Source organism: Lissotriton vulgaris, unplaced genomic scaffold (genome assembly GCF_964263255.1).
Source record: "Lissotriton vulgaris unplaced genomic scaffold, aLisVul1.2 SCAFFOLD_1627, whole genome shotgun sequence".
Classification (NCBI taxonomy): Eukaryota; Metazoa; Chordata; class Amphibia; order Caudata; family Salamandridae; genus Lissotriton; species Lissotriton vulgaris.
In genome coordinates, this window is record NW_028246708.1 from 378,018 (window position 1) to 404,800 (window position 26,783).

Genomic DNA, 26,783 nt, shown 5'->3' on the forward strand with positions numbered 1-26,783 from the left:
AGCAGGTTATACCAGTTCATTATTGGTTGCTAGCCATGAGTAGTATGAGATTGAATGAGCTGAAAATAGGATTATGATCAATAGCTAAGTATTTTGATACAAAAACGTAGTCAATAGTAGATATAGTACGGCGTCTATGCCATGTTGAACAACTAGGAGTTGACCTTTTTGTTTTTCCATTCAATTTAGTTAGGTTCAACGTGATTCACCATTGTAGTAGGGTTGAATTTTGAATAATATAATATTGTGAAAACCTAGCTCCCAAACTTAATGAATGCAGGGTAATTCTGACATTAAGTAATTCAAATTTGCTATCCATGCATTATAGTACTCCATTAATATTAATTTACTGTGGGGATGAGAAGCTTCATAGGAATCAACAATCTTCACATTTTTCGCTTCATTCAATGGGGTGACACAATAGATTTGGACATAGGAGCAATGTAAATATTAAAAAGTTCAACCTCCGGCTTTACTACAAACCCCATAATCAGATCAGGGTTTATAGATAGGAAAATGCAATTTAAATTTAGTGGAAGCTTTAACAACAGCTAGACCGCTTTTTGAATGATCTAGTTTATAGCAACAAACACATTTATAAAATCCCACAACATCCTGAACATATAAATCATCAACAATTGAGGTTTCTTGTAAATCGAGAATACTAACATTGCTTTCCTGCAGATTCTATGATTACGGTTGATTACGGTTCCAATCGTCTTTCATAAAGTATGCCTAATAAAACACAATGCACATTTGGATGTATAGGTGTATGCCAGAGAAAAAGGAAAACTCCATTAGTAGTAGAAATGTTTATGCTCTCTTCACTTCCCCTGCATCCTTCCATGGAGATTCTCAGGATTGTAACTTGACTTATTGTTACGAAATGCATTTCTTTTTTAAAACTGAAAATACTTCTACTTTTTAGTAAATAAAACCTCCGATGTTTAGCTGACCATAAAAAGATTGAAATTAAAAAAAAAGCAAAAAGAAGGGACCAGGCATCAGGTAGTCTCTCCCCATTTAATCTCCCCCTAAATTGCAATGAAAATTCTTGCACGTGCTAAATATTGCCACTGTTTCTGCCGTGCTATGCTCCAGACTTTGGGCAAATAAATGGCAGTACTTTTAGGGTCACTTTGTGAGCACTAGTGAGCCTATTCTCCTCTTACCTTGTAGTAGACGTTCAGGCCAAATTCATTTTGATGGAAAGGCCTCTATTTGGTCCTGTATCTAGTGCCTTCTTTTCTGGTGTAAGATGTGCAAGTATATAGCACAGTCATTAACAATGAATTCAGTTAAACCTGCTTCTCCGCCTTTGCAGTCTATAACGGGACACTTGAATCAGGAACAGCCCCCAAACTTCACTTGCTGACCCCGTTTGCCTGCCTTGTGAAAGCTGAGTCTGAGGTAATTTTAGGCTGTTTAAAAAACAAAAAGATATTTAGGCAGTCACAAAGTAACCAGGGTACTGCATCCTAAAATGAAATGCATTAGGGGCAAAAGAAAGCAATGAAAAAAATGTAGTTTAAAACGGTCACTAGTTCTGTACTCAGCATGGTTCTTTTTAAAATACATTTCCAAATAACAGTTGTAGGAACTTTTCTATTTTACCTCCATCTTAATCTATATATATAACAAGCATTTACAATGCAATGGTTTTGCCTTTGTTAAAGTTAGAGCTATTGGCATTGCTCTTGACATTATTTTTATTTATGTGTTTTTTTTAAAACATAAATAAATGGCATTGTCATTTACAATGCAACTAGCTTTATCTCTCGCAAATGACACACACAAACACCCACAGAGAGCCCCCCCCCCACACACACACACACACAGAGCCCCCCACACACACACCCACACAGAGCTCCCCCCCACACACACCCACACAGAGCCCTCCACACACACCCACACAGAGCCCCCCCACACACTGCGTCCCCCCCCCACACACTGCAAGCCCTACACACTGCGACCCCCATTTCAATAGATGTGTGATGCTTACCTGGTACTAAATTGGTCCCTGCATGGCTGAAAGGTTGAAATGGTGTAGGAGGCAAGGGGACAAATGTGAGCATGGAGAGAAAGGAGTATAAGTTTGAGATTAGTGACTAGGTGAAAATAAAATCAGGAAGGACACAGGGTGGTCTTTCCAAATTAGATGGTCTATTTCAGGTAGAAAATGTCAGTAGGTTATTTGTGTTCTTGAGGGGGGATAGGTCCAACCGGCACCATAATCGGACGTTTATTGTTTATACCCATTCACAACAGGCAACTAGGCAGGATGGCCGTCTCAGAGCCCAATCAGCAGTGAAGCAACAAGGTCCCTAAACCTCCGTAAAAGCATGTCTAACACTGAGGGGCCCTCCTCAACACACACAGGGCTTGATAGAACTTAATTAGTTCCATACTGACAATTATTGCCAGACCAAAAATGTGTTAAAAACAGTAACATACACACTTGATATCTAGGAGAGCTGACCGTGTAGCACTGCAGACCCCAATTTTACCCCCATTTTTGCCTGCACACCCTAAAAACGACCACATACAACATGTATACACAGAGAAGTCATCTGGAGTATACAGAGCAGAGGGAGCAGGCACTAGGAACAGACAAGACACAGGCAGGGGCACAGAGAAGTCATCTGGAGTATACAGAGCAGAGGGAGCAGGCACTAGGAACAGACAAAACACAGGCATGGGCAAAGAGAGTTATCTGGAGTATACAGAGTACAAGGAGCAGGCACTAGGAACAGACAAGACACAGGCATGGGCAAAGAGAGTTATCTGGAGTATACAGAGTACAAGGAGCAGGCACTGGGAACAGACAAGACACAGGCATGGGCAAAGAGAGTTATCTGCAGTATACAGAGTACAAGGAGCAGGCACTAGGAACAGACAAGACACAAGCATGGGCACAGAAAGACATGTGGAGTAAACAGAGTACAAGGAGCAGGCACTAGGAACAGACAAGACACAGGCATGGGCAAAGAGAGTTATCTGGAGTAAACAGAGTACAAGGAGCAGGCACTAGGAACAGACAAGAGACAGGCATGGGCACAGAGAGACATCTGGAGTATACAGAGTACCAGGAGCAGGCACAAGGAACAGACAAGACACAGGCATGGGCAAAAAGAGACATCTGGAGTATACAGAGTACAAGGAACAGACCCTGATAACCGAGGACGTGACCTAGGAGCAGGCAAGAGACAGGCAGGGGCACAGAGAGACATCTGGAGTATGCATAGTGCAGAGAATAGACACTGAAAGACAACCGAGGACGTGACCTAGGAACAGGCAAGAGACAGGCAGGAGCACAGAGTGACATCTGGAGTATACAGAGTACAAGGAGCAGGCAATAGGAACAGACAAGAGACAGGCATGGGCACAGAGAGTCATCTGGAGTATACAGAGTGCAAGGAGCAGGCACTAGGAACAGACAAGAGACAGGCATGGGCACAGAGAGACATCTGGAGTACATAGAGTACAACGAGCAGGCACTAGGAACAGACAAGAGACAGGCATGGGCACAGAGAGTCATCTGGAGTATACAGAGTGCAAGGAGCAGGCACTAGGAACAGACAAGACACAGGCATGGGCCCAGAGAGACATCTGGAGTATACAGAGTACAGGAACAGGCCCTGACAATCGAGGACGTGACCTAGGAACAGGCAAGAGACAGGCAGGGGTACAGAGAGACATCTGGAGTATACAGAGCAGAGGGAGCAGGCACTGAAAGACAATCTGGATTATAAAATGGAAACAGCCAGGAGACAGAGAGGGAGACACTCGAGCACAAAGAGACACCTGCAATACACAGAGAAAGCTCAAAACCTACTCTTGAAACGGTCAGGACAGGCAGGGACACACTTGGCCCCATAGAGGCGTCTGCAATAGGACCATGGGAGAATACGGACCATGCACAGAAACTGACCGACAGGAAAACCCCTGGAAACAAAGTATCCGAAGTTCAGAGAGAACAGGGAACAGGCACTGAAAGACAACCAGGTGCATAAACTGGAGACAGGCAGCAAACAGACAGGGCCACGGCTCGACACAGAAGCACATCTGAAATACACAAACTGCAAGAAATAGACAGTGAAAATCAATAAGGACACACACTGGAAACTTACAGTGACACGCCTGTGCACAGAGGAACATCTGAAGTATTGATTAAACAAAAATCAGACACTGAAGAAACAGGAACATTAACTGGAAGTAGACAGAAGACAAACAGGCAACCAGAGACATCTGAAAATATTGAGAAAAAGAAACGGATGCTGGAAACAACTAGGGGAACTCTCTGGAAACAGACAGTCGACACCTAGGGACTCTCCTGGGCACCGAGGGGCGTCTAAAGTATTAAGAAAACAAGGAGGAGATGGAAACCATGAAAAACACAAACACAGAATCAACTGCTAAAAGCCACAGACACGACTCACCAGTAACAGCTGCAGGATAATAGAAGCTGGGGGTTAGGAGCATGCAGGCAAGAAATGACGAGGGAGGTACGGGCGTAGGAGCATGCAGGCAAGAAATGACGGAGGTAGGGGGACGGGAACGGGGCCGGGGAGACATAGAGAGCGAGGCAGCGGTAGGGGGGCGGGAACGGGAGCCGGTCCATAAGAGTAGGAGAACAACACAAAAAATGACTATTTCCGTACATCGGCACTTACTTTTCCTCACCCAACTCAGATACAGGGCAAGAGAGAGAAAAACAAAAAAGATTAAAAGAAATAGGAAGCGAAATACAGAGAAACATCGATAAAGGGCGAAAGTAGGGGTGAAAAATAACCTTCAATTTTGAAAAAAACGAGCAGAAAGTGGCAGGTGGTGGATGAAAGAGGCGGGCGTGAAGTGTTATCGGCACTACACAGCGCTGGAATTTGGCACCCACGCCATTGCGTAGTGCCGATCGCCGGCCTCTCAGACAAACTTTGGGCGCCGCCAATTATTATGGTACAAATTAAGCTCCGTTGTATCTTTCTTTAGCGAACTCCGGAATAAAACATCACGTCTAATGAACTTCCATTCCTCCACCACAACCTCCATTCGCCAGCCCAACACACTGCAGCCCTCAAAACCGCACTCTTTCCAAATATCCGCCACTGTGTTTCCGACCGCATCTGGAGAGTGATCAAAAGTGTAAAACCACCCACCGTCACCACCAGCAGGAGGAGCGCCGCCTGCACTCCGGACATCATGGACAAAAGAGTGCGGCCCCCGCAGGTCTGTCGGGGGCGCGCACGGGCCTGGCCGCCCCTCTGGCGACCGTCGCTGACTCGGTACCCTCCTGGCACAGCCTCCGGGCTCAGTGCCCCCCGCTGGGAGATTCATCGAAATCATGCTGTTTTAAAGGCTTTCAGGAGTAAGGCTATCCCCGACAGCCACACAGGAGTAAAATCAGCCAAAGCAGCGATATAAAGGCTTTCAGGAGTAAGGCTATCCCCGACAGCCACACAGGAGTAAAATCAGCCAAGGCAGCGATATGCGCCTTTAGGGACACAGGGACGAGCTTTCACCAGGTGCTGCTTTTTATGGTCGGACGAAAAAAAACATATCTTGTGTCCCGTTCTACTATGAGGCTTCCATTGGCGACCATTAAGCACCTCCTTCAATATACCTTACACTGCTCATTGTTTCTGCACAGTGGGCAGCCCCCCTCCCACCCAGCCGGACGGAGCCCCATCCCGTAGGCCATTAGCAGGCGTTCAAGCACTTAAGCAGTAAATAATGGGAAAGCTGCCTGACAAGGTGGAAGCGTGAAGAGGCCCTCGCACATAACAGAAGGAAGTGATGGGGTGTGTGCATTACAAGAGCAGGTGTCAGACAAGCACTCGACATTATCACATGAATGGGGGGGCTCTTCACTTGCAAAGGTAGGCTTTCCCCAAGTGTTTGCAAGCCAAACACTCCCATTCAGCCGCATCTTATCACAATACCCAACGTGAGCGCTCATTATCGCCCGGCCCCAGGGCATTCTGGGAAATGTTTGGGAAGCTCGAGTGTCCGAGGCCCAGAGGCATGCAGGCGAGAGGCCAGACTCACCCGGTCCGTTCACAGAGGCATGCAGCAGTTCTCGCCTGGGCCTCGGCAGAATGTTGCACGCGCATCAGAGGTTATGGCTGGCACGGAAACAGGCTGTTACTTCAGGCCTCCGAGGGAGTGGGAGCCCGGGAATTCCACCGGCAGATCGAGAGAGGGCTCCGGGGAGAGAGAGGGCTTCTGCCCATCTCTCTGCGAGGTGTCGCAAACAAGCCAACCCCAGAGCGACGGCAAAGGCCAAACGCACTGACAGGATGCAGAAAGCACTCGGTACATTTCGGAGAAGTTCGGTGTGCCACCGTGACGATCGGTCTGGGAGGCGAGCAGCGACAGGCTGGGCAGCCCAGACAGAGCGGCAGGTTGGAGAGGCACTTCTCCGGTCTCCCCGCGGGCGCCGCCATAGTGCTTTCCGTCTTCCTCTCCTTCTTCCCCGGGCTGCGGGGGGCGGGCACTTCCGGCCGGCCGCGCTAGGATTGGCCGGCCGGCCAGTCACGGGGCGGGAAACGGGGGGGAAGAGACGCAGTAGTGCCGGCAATGCCGGACCAGACACGGGGGCGTTCCCGGCGTCCCGTGACGTCGGCAAAAGCCAAAGAATGTCGGGAACGCCCCCGTGTCTGGTCCGGCATTGACGGACAGGCCCCTCGTCCAATGGCAAGGCTCCGTTTACGGAGCCAGCCAATCAACGACGAGGGCCGAACCAAGCCACACTATGCAACTCATCAGGTTTTCGCCTGCGCCGAAAAGATGCGCAGAGCGCATCTTCGGCGAGGCAAAACCTAAAAACGAAAGTATGTCTGTCTGTTTGTCCTTTATGCATTACTACACTATTCATCCGATCGCCATGAAACTTTGGGAAGTTGTTGAGTACGCTCCAGCAAAGGTTTCTTTCAAAAATATTTTTTTTAAATCGCCCTCCCAGGGACCTCATAATCTTTCAAATACTGAAATAGACAGCAAATTTGCGAGCATCGTCGACAGTTATGACCCCAAACAAAAATCGATTGGTCAATCTACATCAGAAGCACGAAAGAAAAAGGCATTACGCGATTCAGAAACAGACGAGCAACGGGAAGCAAAATTAGAAGCTGTTCGAATACAAACTGCTCAAGCCGGTAATTCTCAAATGAAAATGCAACGAGAATCAAGATTGGAAGCCGATCGATTACGCACTGCTCAAGCTCGTTCTTCTCAAAAGAACAAGCAATGAGAATCAAGATTGGAAACAGATCGATTACGCACTGCTCAAGCCACACTTAGAAATGTTTTCGAAAATAAAATGAATGTTTCAATAACAATGACACAATGTAAATTTAATGTTTATCATAACGAGTTTCCTTGAATTTCCTTTCTTCTGAGATCGCTGCAATGCGCAACGGGTAAGCTAGTATGATATAAATATCACTACTTTTTTGGCTTAGTCAATACTGAGTAACAATTCAAAAGACAGAAGATAAAAGAATATTGCTCAACTGGTTGTCTCTTGTATTTTTCTATCTTCTGTGATCTGAGTGCCCCTTCCTCTAGACCACTTGAAGCTCATGCACCAAGGGGCCCAATCCTGGTTGGTTACTTTTTAGTGTTTGCAACATGTATTTAGATCCAAAAACAGTACCTATATTAGCCAAGTTGTGATAGGGTTTTGAGTTTTTCATTAAGCCTTTACTTTTGATATTCATTCCTTTTGTATTCGAGATATTTTGTAATGTTACCCTACATTAGCGAAAGTGAGGAGTTTGGATGTAAAAGTCAGAATAAAGTGTTCAGTACTAGAGTATACATTCTTCATGTAATTTGCTTTTTTAATTGTTAAAAATCCATAACACGTTTAAACATATTAACTATAACTATATGTACTCTTACTGACCCCTTAACACCAGATGAGTCACCCAGCATACATTGAAAGGATACTGAATGAAGGCGGTAGTAGTGTTAGGAGGGCTTCACAAACACCAATTCCAATTTACAGTTACCTTGTGCTTTGTAAAAAGTTTGGTTCTTGCACCACAAACCCCACTCCGTCAGATACTTGTAAGTAATTTGAACTTGCTTTTAAAATTTACAAATTTCTCATTGCCTAGTGGGCTTTTTGGCAAATTGCGGTGTGTTTCACCTCTATAGGTTAGTTTTTGGGAATGTATTTAGGGAACCCTTCAATGTTCCAGAGACATTTTGAATTAGTTTTTTAATTCAACATAATACTCCTTGGATGTCTGTAAGCCCTTTCTATTGTGATCAAACAATTGTTATTGATTTGTATTTTTCTATTCAATCTTTTGTCATTCCTTTTTTCTTAGAAAGGGCTTAGAACTTTGTGTGTGGCCTGCCGACGATTCAGTGCTGAAGAGTATCAAGAAGTTGACCGCCTCCTTTTCGAGGCCAGAACAGCATTACAACAGCGAGAAGAGCGATTAAGAGATGCATTCAACTTCATAGAGAAAGACCTTGAAATTCTTGGTGCAACTGGGGTGGAAGACAAGTAAGTATTGCGTAGTATGTATTTTGAAGAGTTTTTATCAGTTTTTTACCCCTTCAAAGCAAACATTATCTGATGTAGACTTCCAGCCGCAGATTCCTTACCTTCAAATTTAACCAGGTGTTAAACTGGATCTGGAAATATTTCACTTGTGCCCCAGAAGGTGGAATCATTTAGCTCCGTGTAGCGCTATCTGCGCCGAAAGTGATGTGCGCTATGCCTTTATTGGCAACCACCATAGCACGCTGACATCCGTTATTACTTGCCAGTCAGCGCAGATGCGGAGAGCGATCCAGTCGCTTTTTGATTCTTTTTTCTTTGAAGTTTTTATGACTAGTTTCCTGGTGTCAAAACAACATACAGTGAAAGAGGGGTCTAAGGGATATTTAAAGACCTGCCTAGGTTACAATCCCCGATGCCAATATTCGTAACAAAGAAACCCAGGGGTCTAAAGAAGAGGATATAAAGCAACCTCAATCAGCGGTCATTCGTGCCTCTCTTAGTGCATTGATGACCAATAGACAAAATAGTCTAGTCGTCCAAGTAGAACATTAACCCAGAACACCGGACCATCGGTGAATGTAGATGAAACCCATAGACGTCCATTGGATTCCCATCAAAGTCTTGTAATGATCAATTTGATCACTTGGTTATCCATCAGGGATAGTGTGTCTCTAGATCATTGAGATAAAATACCATACCCACAGACTGAGTTGGGTTCCGACCCTCAATCACTCTCAGACCATGCAAACTTGATACAGATGGGACCAAGTGCAGTGCAAAAAACAAAAGTGGTGAATTAAAATAGGATAAAGGGTCAAAAAAGAAGGAGAATTTTATTAAAGCTTGCCCTTTTCCGAATTAAAACCAAGAACAGTGCAGAAAACGCAGTTTGAACCAAATAACTGCATATGGGCCAACATGTTTCAGCCTTTAGGGAAAGGAACCACGGCTTTCTTCAGGGCCTCTGTTATAAACTTAGTGCTACTGCAAGTGATATTCACAACCAAAGTATGAAAATAAACCAAAATATGGTGAGTAACTCAAAAGATTTTTCAAAAGGATATAATAAACCGGAACCTGTTACTATTCCTCTGTGTCTATTAATGTGTCTTTCACCTAAAATAACATAACAAACACCACATGATAGACACTGTGTTAGGGTTAAACCGTCCTACTCATTATGTGTGTGTGTGTGTGTGTGTGTGTGTGTGTGTATATATATATATATATATATATATATATATATATATATATATATATATATATATATATATACACACATACACACACACACACACAAAAAACAGCATTGTGGATTTATTCACTCACCCAGATTGACCTGGGACTATTCCTCACCTCTCCTGGACCAGGCTCAGGGATTTATGAGGCACCGCTCTGTAGCAGTAAGGAATCGTGAGCTCAATACAAAGAGGAAATCTATTTAGTTCTGCTCTACCTTGTTTCTTGGGTGCCCCCCATCTTTTTTCCTCACTTCTTAGAGTACCCACTCTCCTCGCTCCCAGTGACAAAAAGGCTCACCCTTGCCAGGAGAACCCCAAAAGCTACAAAATTCTTTGAAACGTAATCATTTTATTTAAACATGACCGTTTCTTAGTCCCTTTTAGAACATTAGTGCGCGCAGACCTTAAACAACTTTAAGAAACACCAGGGAAGTCAAAATATATATATATATATATATATATATATATATATATATAGCCCATTCAATGGAAAGCGCCTTTCCTACCTGTCCGTCGTTGCCTCTGTCGGATCCTGAGTCAGGGGGAGGCAACCAGCAGTCCAGGGAGGGCTTATAGGTGGTTCTCTGTATGTCTCACCCAATCATTGAGCTCACCTAATTTAAACCGTCTATGGTGAAACCTACGAACTTGCTTGCATGGGTATCTATAGGTCATGTGGGAAAAAGAACTGTCTAGAAAAATTTACTTGGCATTTCGTAAACTCTGTTGCGATGCGGAGAAGTCCCTCAGTCTATCAGAACACTTGGGGCGTAGTCTCGCGTTGTTACCGCGGACTACAGAGTGATGTCATAACTCGAAAAAATGTAGTTCTTAGTACACAATGTGTAGTTCTTAGTCTAAAAAAGGGCGCTAATGTCGCTAAATTATAATACAACAGTAAACTCAGTAAAATCTTGGAGTAATTCTGGGCAACACTGTGTCTCGATTTTTCACAAAAAAAATCTCATGCCCCGAGCGATGTAGATATCGTAAAGCATATGCCATTTCTTTCTCTGTGCCGAGTACTTGAATAGCTTTCTTACGTTTATATTTCAACATGCAGCTTGATTGTGTGAGCCTCTTCAATACTGGCTCGTTGAGAAATTGAAAAGGAAAACTTTATTGAAAGCAAATGTTACCCGGGTTTACAAGTGCCTCCCCGAGGGATCTCAGTGTCACTAATATCGCGCTAGTATTTTAGAACTACACAATGACGTAAGGACGCCCAAAAGGGTAGTTCTAATACTCGTATGTTCTACTGATGCTGTCAATGTTGTGTAGACAGTAGGGACTGACGTTGGCATTTACTAAAAGTGATTCATTACTGTCACTAAGAAGTCTTATGTGTTATCACTAACACAAAATTCTAAACGGCATTTAAGTCTAGGATTAGAGTGTTTACAAAACGACCTTCCTCCCTCTTATGAATATTTACTGGCAAGCGACAGGCAGCCGATAAGAATGGGTTAGAGAAACTAAATTTACAGAAGAGGCAAAAAAAGGGGCATGTGACTGACTGCTACTTTTCTTTTAGAAGGTCATATATTGAAAACAAATGTGCTCATTCTTTATGTATTTCTACTCACTCAATATCAAGGGGCCATATGTATATTACTCATGTCCTGGATCCCAGACTGGTCCATGGTATTTCATCATTTAACCCTCGACTATCGGTTGATAGTTTGTATATCCACTTCTGTTCCTTCGTGAAAAAGAATTTGGATACATCACTGACATGGGAAGGGATATATGGCTTCTCCAAGACCGTCCTTTTGAAATCTGATTCACTATGTTTGCGGTCCAAGAAATGTTTGGTCAATTTAGAAACAATTTTTTTACATCTGAAAGCACTCTTGTGCTCCAACATCCGTGTGCGAACCTTTTCGAGTAGTCATCCCAATATATCTCTCATTGCAGGGACAAGTAAGTTGGTAGACTTCGTTTGTGGTGTTACAGTAGGTAAACGGTTTCAATTCCCAGGGGCGATCTGTGCCTATATCTATATGGGAGATGTTAGAGGTCTGTGGACAGACCGAACAGGCACCGCAAGGGTGGTGTCCGGTTACTGCCGGTAAGTCCCATAGGGTACCAATACTTCTTTTAGGTGTCTCCTTCGGACGAGTGTGTATTAGACGATCCCGCTGGCTACTAGATCGCTTAAAGGCAAATAAGGGGGGCTCGATTTTGTCATTGCTACAGTTAAACACCCGCCAGTGTCGTCTGACAATTGGTTGGATACAGTTTGACTTGGTATTGAAAGTGCTGACAAAAGTAAGGCGGTTTAGAGGTTGCTTCTCTATCGGGGGCTCCAGGAGTGCCTCGCGATGATTGTTTTCAGCACATTTGAGGGAACGTTTGATAAGCCTCTTAGGATAATGCCTGGCTTGAAGTTGGCTTGAAAGGTTAGAAGCATGTTTGTTGAAAGTTTCAGATGTAGAGCAGTACCACCCCACCATATATGTATTTAAAAAAAAAGGCTGGACACCTTGAGCAAGAAAATGTTTTCTTTCACCAGCCTGGCACTGTAGCCAGTGAACAACATGTGCCTTTTGGGGCGTTACTCCCATTCACTCTGGGATTCGGTTGTGCAGGTGCTGACTATGGTCTCAAAGAAGGTCCTGGCCATACTCTCTCAAGCTATTGCCGACTGGAGAGACATGGCTAAGTTCACAATTTGATGTTAGCTGGACACGAGTGACTCGTTAGGCAGAGCGGTTTCTTCGTCTGTGGTATTACAACGCCATGCTTTGTTGAGGATGACTGCCTTTTCAGGGCATGTCCAATCTTTGCTTATATGGATGCCCTTTGATGGCTCCTGTCCCTTCAGAGACAAGGGAGCTCAGCGCTGCAGGGTTTCAAGGATAGCAGGTCCTTGTGCTGTAGGCATGGTTGTTCCCCAACCCCAGTTCACCTTTCGCTCCTTTTGTGGCCATGGAAGTGGATTCCAAACGTGTCTCTACCCACCCAGCCACCACGGCATACAAGCTTTATAGCCCCTGCTTAGCCAAGGACACGGTAGCTATAGACCCCATGAGTCATGTTCTCGGCATCCTCAGCCTCCAAACCTCTTTAGTTTGCCCTCGGACCATCATGGGCAACCAGTGGGAGGCAGGATACGCCATCACCTGCACCATTGGGGGTCAATAACATCCAACCAATTGGTTCTCTAGATTGTGCGAAGGGGCTACTCCCTCCCTTGGTGACCACCCCTCCACCTACTTGCGACAGGCTAACGGTGACCATCTTTACTTAATCCTCCAAGAGGTGGCGGCTCTCTTGGCCAAGGAAGCCATAGAGAGGGTGCCGGCAGCAGAAGTAGGTTGTGGTTGCTATTCCTGCTACTTTCTGGTGTACAAAAAAGTTGGAGGCCTTCGTTCTATCCTAGACCTGTGCCCTCTCAATTTCTTCCTGAAAAAGGAGAAATTCAAAATGCTTACGCTTGCACAATTCCTGCCTCCCCTGTGCCTGGGAGACTGGATGGTAACTTAGGATTCGCCTGTCTGCCCTCAGACTTTACCTGCTGTTCACGGTGGGCCACACGCACTTTCAGTTCACCATGCGCCCCTTTTGCCTTACCACCACCCCTCGGGTGTTTACCAAAGTCTTTTGCGGAGATCAGGGGTCTACCCCCATCTCGACGACTGGCTGTTGAAGGTGGGCTTGTCCCAGATAGTTGTCTCCCACCTCCAGACTACAGCGGAGCTCCTGCACTCCGGGGGTACACTATAACCATGTCAAAGTCACTCCTGACCCCTGCTCAGATGCTCCCTTTCATTGGAGCTGTTCTGGACCACTACCTACATTCCCAGCGACACTGTCCCTGTTCTTATCTCCGACAGTGAGCCGGAAAGGCTGGCGCAGACTGGAGCCATTCCTTCCAGGCCGGAGCACGAGTCCTATTCCTATGGGCTAGGACTTGGGGAAGATTGGGAGGGGCCACTGGACCCTGAAGAATACCAGCCTGAAGACCCCAATATGGACTGGTGTGATGAATTGGCAGAAGTCAGGGGACTGGACAACTCTCCAGATACTGACTTGGCCTCCCCTCCTACCGTGGCTACAGAAGAGGGTGCCTCATTTGGTATGGTGGTTAGGAGGGCAGTAGAGGTCCTGGACCTTCAGCTGCCCTCTTCGGCGGTCAGGACTAACGTGGGCTGGACATGACTAACTCGCTTAGCAGATCGGTTTCTTAGTTGGTGAACTTTAGGCGCGATGCCTAGCTGAGGCTAACTGTTTTTTTAGGAGATGTCCACGCTTCGTTTATGGACATGCCTTTTGATGGCTCCCATCTCTTTAGAGACCAGGCATACTCAGCACTGGAGCGCTTCAAGGACAGCAGATCTACGGCCAGTTCATTGGGCCTTTTAACGGCTCTCTGTCAACCTCAGTCCACCTTTCACTCCTTTAGTGGCCACAGAAGGGGTTTCCAGCTGCGTCCATACCTGTCCAGCCACTACTGCATGCAAGCTTCCCAACCCAGGAACCATCACCTGCACCACTGGAGGTCAATACATCAGACCGCTAGGTTCTCCAAAGGGGCTTCTCCTTCCCACCTGTTCATGACCACACCTCCACCATTGCCACCATTTTAGATCGACCCATCTCTCCTTCTCTGCCAGGAACTGGCGGCTCTCTTGGCCAAGGGAGCCATAGAGAGGGTGCCGGCATCAAAACTAGGTTGTGGTTGCTATTCCCCGTACTTTCTGGTGCCGAAGAAGGACAGTGGCCTTTATCCTATTCTAGACCGGCGCCCTCTCAATTTCTTCAGGAAAAAGGAGAAATTCAAAATTCTCATTCTCTCACAAGTCCTGTCTGCCCTGGACCCGGGAGAATGGATGGTAGCGTTGGACTTGCAGGACACATGCACATCCCTTTCCTGCCTGCCCACAGATGTTACCTGCAGTTCATGGTAGGCTGTGAGTACTTTCAGTTCACAGTGCTCCCCTTTGGCCTTACCAGTGCCCCACAGGTGTTCACCAGGGTAATGAAGGTGGTTGCAGCCCTTCTGCGGATATTAGGGGTGCCTGTCTTTCTCTATATCGAATTCTGGCTGTTGAAGGAAGGCTCGTCCCAGGGACACATCTCCCAACTCCACACTACAGCAGACCTACTGCACTCCCTGGTGTTCACTATAAACTTGCCAAAGTCAAACCCGGCTCCTTCTGGGATGCTCCCTTTCATCGAAGATGTACTAGACACAGTGAAGTTTTGGTTTTATCCTACCGAATAGCGAGTACAGGATATTCAGACTATGATACCGATGTTACATCCTCTATCCTGTGTTTTGGTGGGACGGATTCTGAGGCCGCTGGACCTCCTGGCTTCCTACATCTTGCTAGTGACCTGTTGTCTGCTGGCATATGTGGGCTCTGCAGTGGGACCTGAAGTTCCAATGGGCACAGCATCAGGAAAATCCGCTGACATGGTCCAGATCTCTGTGGGCACTGCAATGGATCTGCAGCAGTGGTTAACAGACTGTGGATGGGTCAACGCAGGCCCCTCTCCATTCCCAAACAATTCTGACTGTATGACCGTTATCTCTCCTGGGATGGGGTGGCCATCTGGGAGAGGTAGAGATCAGAGGCCTTTGGTTTCCGGTGGAATCTGGACTCCACATCAACCTACTGGAACTCCATGTGATCTAGCTGTCACTGAAAGCCTTTCTACCCTCCCATCAAGGGATGCCTAGCTCTGGTTTTCATGGACAACATCACTACCATGTTGTACTGCAATAAACAGGGCAGTGAGGTTGTGGAATCTGTCAAGAGGCCTTGCACCTCTTGGCATGACTGGAATGTCGGGGCATATCCCTGGTGGTTCAACACCTGGTGGGCTCTTTGATTGCCAGGGTGGACGAATTCAGCGAAAGATGCCTAGCCCATCATCAGTGGCATCTCCACCCAAGGTAGTGTAAGGTCTCTTTCATTAGTGGGGCGAGCCTTGGTTAGATCTTTTCTCCACCGCCGAAAATGCTCTCACTCAGAGCCGCTTTTTGCTGTGAGTGGAGTGCAGGCCTCCTGTACGCCTTTCAGCCCATACCACTCCTGCTCAGAGTTCTCAAAAAAAAATCGGGAATGACCGGGTCCGAGTTATTCTTGTGGCTACGGACTGGCGCCGGACTGGGTTCGGAGTGTCTGGTATCCCGAGCTGTTGAGCATGTCCATCAGTACTCAGATCAGGCTGCCCCTTTGGGGAGATCTTCTGTCGCAGCGTTGGGGAAGGTTCTCCACCTGAACTGGTCAGCCCTCCGCCTTCATGGATGAAGATTGAGACATTTGACCTTCTGCCCTAAGTCTGTGATTTTTCTTGGCAACTCAGCGTCCCTCCACCAAAACAGTATACACCAACCGTCGGGATAAATTTGTGGCATGGTGTGTTGAGAAACAGGTTGATCCCCTGGGTGTTCCCCTTTCTCAGGTTTTTCTGTTTATCCTAACCCTGGCTCAGCAGGGCTCTACATTGGGCACTTTGAAGGGTTATCTCTTCAATTTCTGTGCTCCCTTTGACCTGCTTCAACACATGTCCTTTTCAGACCCTTACCATCACCTTACCATCAAGACTGCTTTTCTGGTGGCAATTTTATCTGTTCTGAGAGTCCGTGAACTACAGGCATTTTCCTCTCAGGCTCCCTACATCTAATTTTTCCCCAACAAAAAACTGTTCCTATGGACTTGAGCATCCTTCTTGCGGAGGGTAGTCACCCTGTTCCACGTAAGCCAGTCCATCACTTTGGCTACCTTTTACGCTGCAACTTATTCCTCTAAGGAAGAGGAGAGAATCCACCAGCGTGACCCAAAAAGAGCATTATCGTTGAGCGCACAAAACGATTCCAGATGGGACAGCAACTCTTCATGGGGTATGTCGGGCAAAAAAGGGACGGCTGTGCAGAAACACACACACTCCTGATTGATCGTGCTCTGCATTAAAATCTGCTATGCATTGGCCTAGAAGCAACCCCCTGAGGGGTTGCATGCTCATTCCAGCAGAGCAAAGGCTGTGACCACTGCATTAGCATGCAGACGTCCGGTCCTGGACAACTGCCAGGCAACAAAGTTAGCCTCTTTACCCATGTTCACGAAGTACTGCTGCCTGGAGAGTCCGGTCCTTCTGTTTCAGGCACTTTTCCCATTCAGGTCTGCAGAACATTTTGGTGGGAAATCGTTTTGTAGTCCCATCTGCGGGGAGCGCTTGTTTGGTTATCAGTTCTAAGGTAAGGAGTCTGCTGCTGCAAGTCTCTAGCAGATAAACAAGTTAATTTCCTTCAGTATTGCCATATCTGGTAGTACTCTATCTAGCTGTAGATTCCTTACCAACCCTTCCATCCTCATCACTCTGCAAACAAATTTCTAGGGACAGGGCTGTTCACCTTTCAGGGCTTTAGTTTTACACACCAGTTGTCGGTGTTCTTGGCGCCAGGGGTACTGCTCAAGTAAAATTCCGGATCCAGTCTGATTCCTGGGGAAAATTCTAAGATCAGGAATCTGCGGCTAGATAATCTCTAACAGTTAAGGTGTTACTGAAGGTAAGTAACTTGTTCTTTTATGAATTTCGCAGGTGCTCATTTTTAACCCAGGTACATTTCTTGTCATTGAAAATATGAATTTTAGCTTAGATGATGACCTGAATATGTTTTGGGAGTTTGCTCTGTAGTCCTCTATTTCTAACTGGAAGTCTACCAGGGATAGACAGCAATTTGGGAATAGCATTTGATGCCCTGATGCCAAGCCCTGTATGTGAATATTTTGAAGAATGAAAGTCAAAAGGAAATCGGAATAGCTAAATAAAATGCCACACATGGTAAAATGTGTACAACTGTTTCCTGAGACATCTCACACTTGGATCACAGGATTGATGCATACATATTTTAAAGTGAATACCCGTTAAGGCTGTTTTCATAGTGTACTATTTTATAGCACATCTAGGGTGGTCATTTTGCACAATCTCATTGCAGAAACTGTTTCCAGTCTTCAGCTTTAATCCTACATATCATGTGTTAGTCTGATTAAATCAACTGAAGCAAACCAAGACTACAGCACCCAGAATGCATTAGGTTGTCACATGAAAGTTCAGGGCCAGAAAAAGTGCCCATGAAGAAATGAAGTGAATGAAGGTGGACACCCAAGGTACAATTGAGGAATAAAAGTATTTTTCATTTGTATGTTTTAAAATGTGATTTCAGGTTCCTTAAGAGCTTTGTTCACCATTCTTACCTATATATTCAGTATTTGCACTAGATATAGATATATATTTTGATCAATTTATTGAACATTAAAGCTTTTGTTAAAATTATAATAAAACCAACTAGCTAAAAGAAAGTCTTAATGTTGAAAAAGTAAAAATTGATTGTGCCAAATTAACTAATTTAACATGGAATTAATGATTCAAGAACAGGTCTAGACCTCTCCGGCAGCCTTCAACACATACTCCCACCGCACTCTCGCTAACAAACTCCATACCGTCGGCATACAGGGAACCGCCCTCGACTGGGTCCGATCCTTCCTCACCAGCAGAACCCAAAGGATCAGACTCCCACCCATCCTCTCCGAACCCACAGAGATAAACTGCGGAGTACCCCAAGGATACTCGCTCAGCCCCACGCTCTTCAACATCTACATGGCACCCCTCACCGCCATCGTCAGACAGCACGGGCTCAGCATAGTATCTTACTCCAACGACACCGACACCCAGCTCATCCTCTCTCTCACAAAGAACCCCGAAGACACCAGACTCCGCTTTCAAGATGGAATAAAAGATGTTGCAGCATGGATGAGCGACAGCTGCCTAAAACTAACTCTGAGAAGACCGAGGTCCTCATCCTCGTTCCCTTGCTCACGGCGTGGGACAGCTCCTGGTGGCTCCCTGCCCTTGGAAACCCACCCATCCCGACGGACCACACCCGGAACCTTAGCATCATCCTAGACTCCTCGCTCACCATGACCCACCAGATTAACGCCGTCGCCTCGACCTGCTTCAATTCCCTCCGCAAGACATTCAAGTGGATCCCCCTCGAAAACAGAAAGACAGTCACCCACGCTCTCGTAACCAGCAGGCTGGTCTACGGTAACGCCCTCTACGACGGAATCCACAAAACCCTGCTACACAAGCTCCAAACCATCAGAGCACCGCAGCCAGACTCGTCCTCGGAACCCCACGACACGAGCACATGACCCCACACCTACAAGACCTCCACTGGCTCCCCATCGAGAAGAGAGTAGCCTTCAAGCTACTCACCCATGCCTATAAATCCCTCCACAACATCGGACCCAAATACCTCAACGAAAGAGTCTCATTCCACGTACCCAAAAGGGACCTCCGCTCCGTCAACCTCGCCCTGGCAGAGACCCCACACATCCGCAGAACCAGAGCAGGCGAAAGAGCCTTCTCCAACATCGCAGCAAAGACCTGGAACGAGCTCCCAGTCAACATCAGACGCTCCCCCACTCTGTACACCTTCAGGTAGAACCTCAAGACTTGGCTTTTCCACTGATGCGGAGCTGCACACCACCCCATAGTACCCCACCCCACCCCAAGTTCCTTGAGAACCTCACGGGTTAGTAGCGTGCTTTATAAACCCCTGATTAATTGATGTTTCTTCGTTTGAGGGATAGGCTTTTAAGCTGTATGTTATTATATGGATAAGCACAAGATTTGCATCTGGATTTCTCTCTTACTTGATAGAGCTGCACCACTCTGGTGTATGCTGAGGACAGCAGTGAATCGTTATAAAATCAGAAACTGCTCTGATGTGTACCTAAAATAGACAAGAATTAATTGAGCATCTCGAACATGTGAACTTAAAAAGTTTTATAATTGCGTTAATCCGCAAAGCTCCACCTTGTACTATTAGTTTATCAAATCTAATTTATCGGGAGTAACATCCTCTGCAGTTAAGTCAACTATATAATTTGCTTATATTTGCAAAATGTTGTGTGCGTTGTCTTGACATTATTCATACCTGTTTACACATTTGTATACAAGTTTACTTAATTCTAATAGTGCTGCTTTTGTATTTTTTAGGCTTCAAGACAAAGTTCAAGAAACAATAGATGCCCTTCGACGTGCTGGTATAAAAATATGGGTGCTCACAGGAGATAAACATGAAACAGCAGTCAGTGTCAGCTTATCATGCGGACATTTCCATCGAACTATGAATATACTTGAGCTTGTGCAGCAGAAATCGGACCATGAATGTGCAGAACAGCTACGACAGCTTGCCAGGAGGTATGTGGGTATATTGATGCATATCCTTCTGTATATTCAATGTAAAATATTTGTAAGAAGGGTAACCCAGCCAAAGCCTACACCAAAGCAACTACACATTACTCCTGAATGGCGTGTTGTGAATGCAACATTCTGTGTTCTTGCTACATTTGAATGCTAGTGATAGAAATTGTTATAATTTGTTTTTTTACAGGATTACATATACAGAATCGTAGAGTTGGACTACTAGTGCATTAATCTTATCCTAATAGTAATCCAGGAGGAAGGCTGTTAAAAAAAAAAAAAGGAAAAAAAAAGATAGCACACATGCCCATCTGTGTCTTTCAATACCGTAGGAATTTAGTCAGTGTGTGACATTATGGTTCCACTTAACTTCTGTGCACAGTGTGAAGTAGAGGGAAGAACTGAGAGTGGAAGTATGCAGGGATAGTTTGGAAATTAGACCAGAGAGGTCACGAATAAATGACAGTAAACATGCGGATAGTACAATATACTTAGTGTTCGAGTAAGCTAACAATATATAACCTATACATCACAGTCTGTTTGGTCTGTCACAACTTTCTGATAACAAAGTATGAAATGGCAAATGCAAAATTGTTTTAGGAAACCATCTTGTCTCGGAAAGGAGACTTGTCTTGATTAATTGATTGGAAGGTTTATGGTTCATCCACCACTAGTAATGCATTAAAACATTGGAATCTCATTAACAATATGCCAGTATTTCTACATATGGAACTATATACAAGATTCTATATTTAAAACGCCTAGTTTGTTCACAGGTTGGCCACTGGTTATACACTCTATATATGATTCATTCTTAATAAACAATAAGGAACATTGTTCATATTTTTGCAAAGCCTACTGGAAAGTGGGGGCGCACTTTTGTATCTCTATTGTCTCAGGAAACAGATTGTTTGCAACTTTGAATGAGGTGCTAGCCATCTGTTTCAGTACGGGAGGGCTTTTTTAGTGTGACCTCGATTGGGAGCTTGCATTAAGTCAGAACACAGGATTATAAGAGGCCATTAGCTATATCCAAAGATCTGACAAATTGTGAATTACGGTAGGAGGCCTGTGTTTTACGCTACAGTCTGGAGCCTGCATCTACTGCATGAGGCAATGTAGGATAAACTTGCTTTGCTTTGTTTGCCTGGGTACCAGTACTAATTATGCTACTTAAAGTATGTGAACTTGAGGCTGACATTTCAGACCATAATCATGTTTAAGCAACAGTACAACCAATTAATGTTCCATATATTCATGTGACCTCTACAGATGCTGGTACAAATATGATTCAAAATTGGCTGGTTTTGAGAATTTGAGAATAATTCTGACAGAAAGATAATGTACAGAGGAGCTGTCATTCCACTGTTTATACCCCTCTTCACATTCTGTGCTTGCCATGGAAAATAATCCAGGGTGTGCAGTTGCAGACTAAACTATTCTTGATGCAGCGTGTGAGTGATGTATTGCACCTGGTATTGTGAATGTATGAGAACAGTCTCCAATTGCATTGCAGCAAAGATAGTCCATTTGCCAGTAAGGTCATCCTCTAGCACCTTAATGGAACCATTCTGGGTAGTGAAATTATATTTTATCAATCTGTAGGCCTTTGTTGTGCCAAATAGGCTTCCTCCACTTGTATTACCCTGCAAAATTAGACTTTTTGTGTGTCACGAAGACCGTAATGCTAGCATTGTGGAGGTATCTGGGCACATCTGTTTACCTGGTATGGTTTTCTAAAACTACAGTGTGTCGAAACCAGGGCTTTCCACATATTGGTCCTGCTAATTTTAGCACAGGTAGTGGTGGTGAGAGATGAAGTGGGGCTCTTGTGGCAGTGTGTAATTAAGTACTACCACTTTTTTCACCATTCGGACCCTTCCCCAGAGTAAAATGTGCAAGCTCAACCATCTACATCTAACGTCACATCTACATACACCTACATTGATGGCACTGCATAGACAAGCACATATTTTGAAATAAGTTAACAATTTAATTAATATTACTACAATTCCAGAACATTAGGCCAACTCTACATCTATCTCAGTTTTATTTTTAATTTAGTTTTTTCATTTTATTTTTTCCCTAACTGTAACTCTTATGTATGTAATATAAATATGATCCTTGACCTAACCTTTACAATTAATTTAATACCGTTTTTACATTGCATATATTTTATTTCTCAGAATCACAGCCAGAAAAATAAATAAACCTGTTGAAATCGATCTGCTAGACATCGATGTTTGCATGTAATGCATAATTCAGACATGGCAAACTCAATTGGAGGTATTTTATACATCCTGTGTATTTACCCCTATAGTTTGGTAATGGTATTTACAGCACTCTCCCTTCTCTGGGCCTGTGTGGTTTCGCCTTGCTTGTTCATACATGTTTATTTGTGCAAAATGTAACTTCTTTAGGAAAAACTGTGGTTTTGTTGGTTCCTGCTCAAGTTCTTCTGCTCTCATATTCCGGACAGCAGAGAATCTTACACCCAGGCTTGTGGACAGCTATGTGTGAGCTGAAGAAGCACTTGTGAAATGTAGAGAAGCATTTCTGCAGAAGCACTACTGGGAGAATGCCCACCATGCATAATAAAAGTTATGTTGAGTTGAAATGCCTACATTGTGACTGATGGGCTCCTTAAAAGCATCAAGTGAGGCCAAATCAAGATGTAATGCATTGATGTGATAAGAGGGTTTTGACTCTGCTTCCAGCTGGAAAGAAATCTCCCTGTGTGCAGGTTTCACCCTTGCAGAGTACTGGAAACAGTAGCTGATAGTATAAGATATGCGTAGATAGATCATCCTACAGTCTTTATCTATAATACCTGGAGAGGCATTGTTAAGGTGTGAGCCTGAACATCAATTTATTAGTTTAGCTCCCTGAATTGTAATATTGAGAATCATAATATTGCAAAAAAGGTACATTATGTCAAGTACTAGCTTTTCACATAGCAAGGATTTGGCAATTAAAAACAAAATCAATCTTTATGGTAAATATAGATAGAGAAATATGCTAGACAGGGCACAGGCTTAATTAGCACACCAACTAATGTTCAATGTATTGTAAACTCTAGGTAATCCTAGATTTGTCTTTAGAAACGATAGAATCCAACAACCATCTAATAAATGTTAAGCAGTCAGATATGAAAAATGTCCTGTTCTTGTATTGTATCAACGGATTCAGAGATCCAAACCAGGTAATGTTTCTTCACATTCTTTATTAAAAGTTCATGTATAAATAAGACTTCTCAGCTCACACCGCCGACACTTGTTTCGTCTCTTGCAGAGAGAAGGCTCCTGTTGGTGTTCGGTGGTTACGTATTTGACTCAAGACTTATCAGGGCCTGGTGCAATCACTGTACAGGGGGGCGTACACTGGCTACAGCGTGTTCCTTACACAGCCAGATTATACTGCATTGTTAATTTTACTGAAGGGCATCCCATTATTAGCATGATGCCGTGCTAAGCCGCGACGCCATATTGATGAACTTTGCCTGTTTTCTAAGTAATTGAACCACCTTTCGCTACGTGACGCCGAAGTAGTATTATTCCACCACACCAATACTCGATACTTCCTTACTGAAAACCATTAGAAGTGGTATCCCTGTTGGAAAATTCATCAGTTCGAAGCATGTGGGCTGCTGAATTCATATCTGTGCATAGATCGCCGCCTAGTGTTGGGTCTGGATGATTGCACATTGTTGTCCTGGAAGAGTCTTCGAAGTATCACGAGATAGGTGGCTCCTCCCCTGGACTACAGTGCGCATGGGCATCCTCTCCATCCTCAGATTATTTTTTGCCACCATTGGGTTTGAATGTACTTTCTTGACTCAAGTTCGGAATCGATATAAAATTCTTTGCACAAGGCTAAAAGGCCTTCGGGGCGTCTGTATTGTCTCGTTTGGTGCCTATTCTTCATCCAGTTCTTCTGTAGTGTAGTTCCTATTTTCCATATAGGCCCTGCGCATTGGAATAACAAACAGCAGTTTAGACGTAGGACTGAGGTCTTCTAGGTCTCTACTGACTATGTTAGACTTAATTTAGGTTTGCGCCAGCTAGCTCAGAGGTCACTGGAAACTTTCTTGACTGAATAGGAAGTGACCAGCTTCCCTGGCTCAGACAAGAAGGGATTCAGCTTCCGACAACTGCATAAACATGACAACTTTGCTCCCTCCGAATAAGAGCCAATCTCTAGAGTCGTGTGAAACAATAGACAGCTATTTCACTAAGTCAATTGTGCATATTTAATTTCACCAGGGTGCAGAGAATAGAGACGGGCGTTTTCAATAAAAGATATTATTTATTGAGCAGTCTTCCTTCTCATGCAAGAGAAATGAATTGCCACAATTGCAAGACTTGTTATAAAGTAAAGTACGTACAGTAAAAGGAGTATTATGAAATAATACTGTAAAAGCATTGATATGGTTTCTTAGCCATAAGACACTTTAAAATGGATAAAATATATATACATATATACATAGGCTAACGTGCTCAACTGGTGCTTCTAAAATACGCCTACCCCGGTGTACCTGACCTAAGCCTAATACGTGGGAAGGAGTAAGTAAGTAGCAGTTTAAGTTAAGTAGGTTTGTTGCCAAGGATCTGTTCAAGAATTCTCTCTAAGGGTTTAGTCAGCACTGTACCTTGGGAATAGAATGTAGGAGGTCTGGTATCTCCCTCTCAGGACTCGATATTCCAGTCACCCGCAAGGGTAGGCTGGATTTTCTCGGCAGGAGAAAAGACAGCGTCTTTCTCAGCGTGTCAAAGAGGAGGGGCAGCGTCCGTGGGCTTCTCGCTTCTCCTGGGCTCTCGGAAATTAGATTAGCTGCTCTGCTCCAGAATCACCACCGTGTGTTTGCTTAAGGCAACGTTGGTATATTTATACCTGAAAGGTTCCGAGTTTGACGTAAGGTTTGGACATAAGACGTCAATAAAGATGTCACTTAAGAACTGGTCGTTCTTACAGTGCTCGCAGGAGTTCTATTACAAATCAAAACAAAGCAAGCGGGGCTTTCCCAGGTTGCTGGGGGTTTGGTGTGTCGAAAGAACTTGGTGTGCTCTCTAGGAATCTAAGGAAGTAGCTTCTGCTGTGTCATGGACTGCAGAGGCGATTTACGGAAAATATGGCTCTGATTATTATGCCATTATAGGGATATTTATTGATTATAGCCATATAGGGGCATACGGTCACAATATTGTTCCTAGATAAAACACATCACTTCGAACAGGACGTCGAAGGCCGTTTGCCTTATCGACACTATAGGCCCCAACTACAACGACGATGGAACGGAGCCCGTTCAAGAGATGCCCCGTCTGCAACTCAAAATACCCTCACATTGATGTGCACCCAGTGTGCAATAAATGTTTATCCCCGGACCACGACGAGGCCAGCTGTATGGCCTGTTCCAAGTTCCGGTCGAAGAAGACGCTTTGAGTTCGACCCGCTGCACGACAGTCGGCGCAGAAAGCGGTGCCTGACCCGGAGAACATCTTCGAGGCCGATGACTATGAAGGCGTCGATGAAGAGGATCCTGACCAGCAGTCGGACCCTGCGTTGGAGCAAGACTCTAACTTCGGTGTGGACGACGATGAAGAATACGTCCATGATGAAGACGTTGTCGAGGTAGGAGACGACGCAGAGGCCATCAGAGCCGTCTATGACGACTGGAGCGATGAGCAGGGCCCACCCGCAGTCGCGGGGCCTAATATTGACACTGTGCTCTCTAAGGCTCCGGTCGAGGCATCGCCGGAAGGCCTTAGCCGAGATCTTACTCCACATTCTATAGCCCCGCGTCAAGGCCCGGCTAAGAATACTTCTAAGGAGCCATTGGTCGATCAACCAAAATCGAAACCGAAACCAGTAGAGGCGAAATCGAAACTGTTGAAGGCAGTCCTCGGATCGACGCCCTCTGCTCCAGTCAAGTCTAAAAGTGTCATCGACCCTTCTGGGTCACAAGGGGGCGTCGGCCCGAAGAGCGGGGCGCCGAAGCCAGTCTCTGCGGTCGAGCACGTCACTCTGACACCGTCGACGTCCAAACATGGGAACACTGCCAAAGGACTCCAGGCTAAAAAGACTGTTGAACCGACGCTTGCAGCCTCCAAGCCAATGTTGAGCAAGACCCTCGAGTCGAAAACCAAACCCGACCCGAAAGAGCATATCGCGTCGAAGCCCAAGGCCGTACCTGCTGCGCACCATGAGCTCGAGTCGACGCAATGCCGCAAGCATGCTGGTGATCCACCTAAGCAAATCGGATCGAAGACGACATCAATCTCTAAGAAGGTCGGTTCGTCTCTGGTGCTTCCTCCACCAATTAAATACGGACTGCCCCCGACTGCTCGACCCAAAGCGTTTGAGCCACAAAGGAGTGCCGAAACCTCCAAGAAGGTATCGGGACCTTCCAAGTCTCAGTCCATTCCGGAGGAGGTAATGTTCCAGGCGCCCTCGTATGACAATCAGTCGAAGCTCTTCATCGACTCGGATTCTGGCAGACTCACCATTCACAAACGGAAAATCGCTCCAGAACATCCTTTAGAGTCATACAAAATCCCTCTCAAAAGGAAAAAGGATTCAGCCACCTCACCTGTTCTCTTTGAACGTGTTGAGTCATATACACAACACGATGCCGATTCTCCCACACGCAGCGATGAGGATTTGGGAGATGATTACAGTCATATGGGATTTATTTATCATTCTGACACAGATCAAGGGGAACCTCAACACTGGACTGACCCTGATGATCCGCACACTACGTCTGATACTCAGTCTTATAATGTCAAGACCTCGCCTACTGAAGA

At 45.1% G+C, this 26,783-nt stretch overlaps 1 protein-coding gene and 1 long non-coding RNA gene across 2 annotated transcripts in view; both read left to right on the top strand.

Annotated features, from left to right (window-relative positions):
- Positions 1-26,783, top strand: part of ATP11B (ATPase phospholipid transporting 11B (putative)) — a 471,244-nt gene that overhangs the window by 282,177 nt on the left and 162,284 nt on the right. The window contains exons 18-19 of the mRNA XM_086949489.1: positions 8,337-8,518; positions 19,777-19,980. Of these exons, the coding sequence (XP_086805615.1) occupies positions 8,337-8,518; positions 19,777-19,980 (386 nt within the window). The remainder of the gene's footprint in view (positions 1-8,336; positions 8,519-19,776; positions 19,981-26,783) is intronic.
- Positions 2,698-4,262, top strand: LOC147665778 (uncharacterized). The gene is made up of 3 exons (XR_015304976.1): positions 2,698-2,798; positions 2,940-3,410; positions 3,481-4,262. It is a non-coding gene; the product is annotated as an uncharacterized LOC147665778 (long non-coding RNA).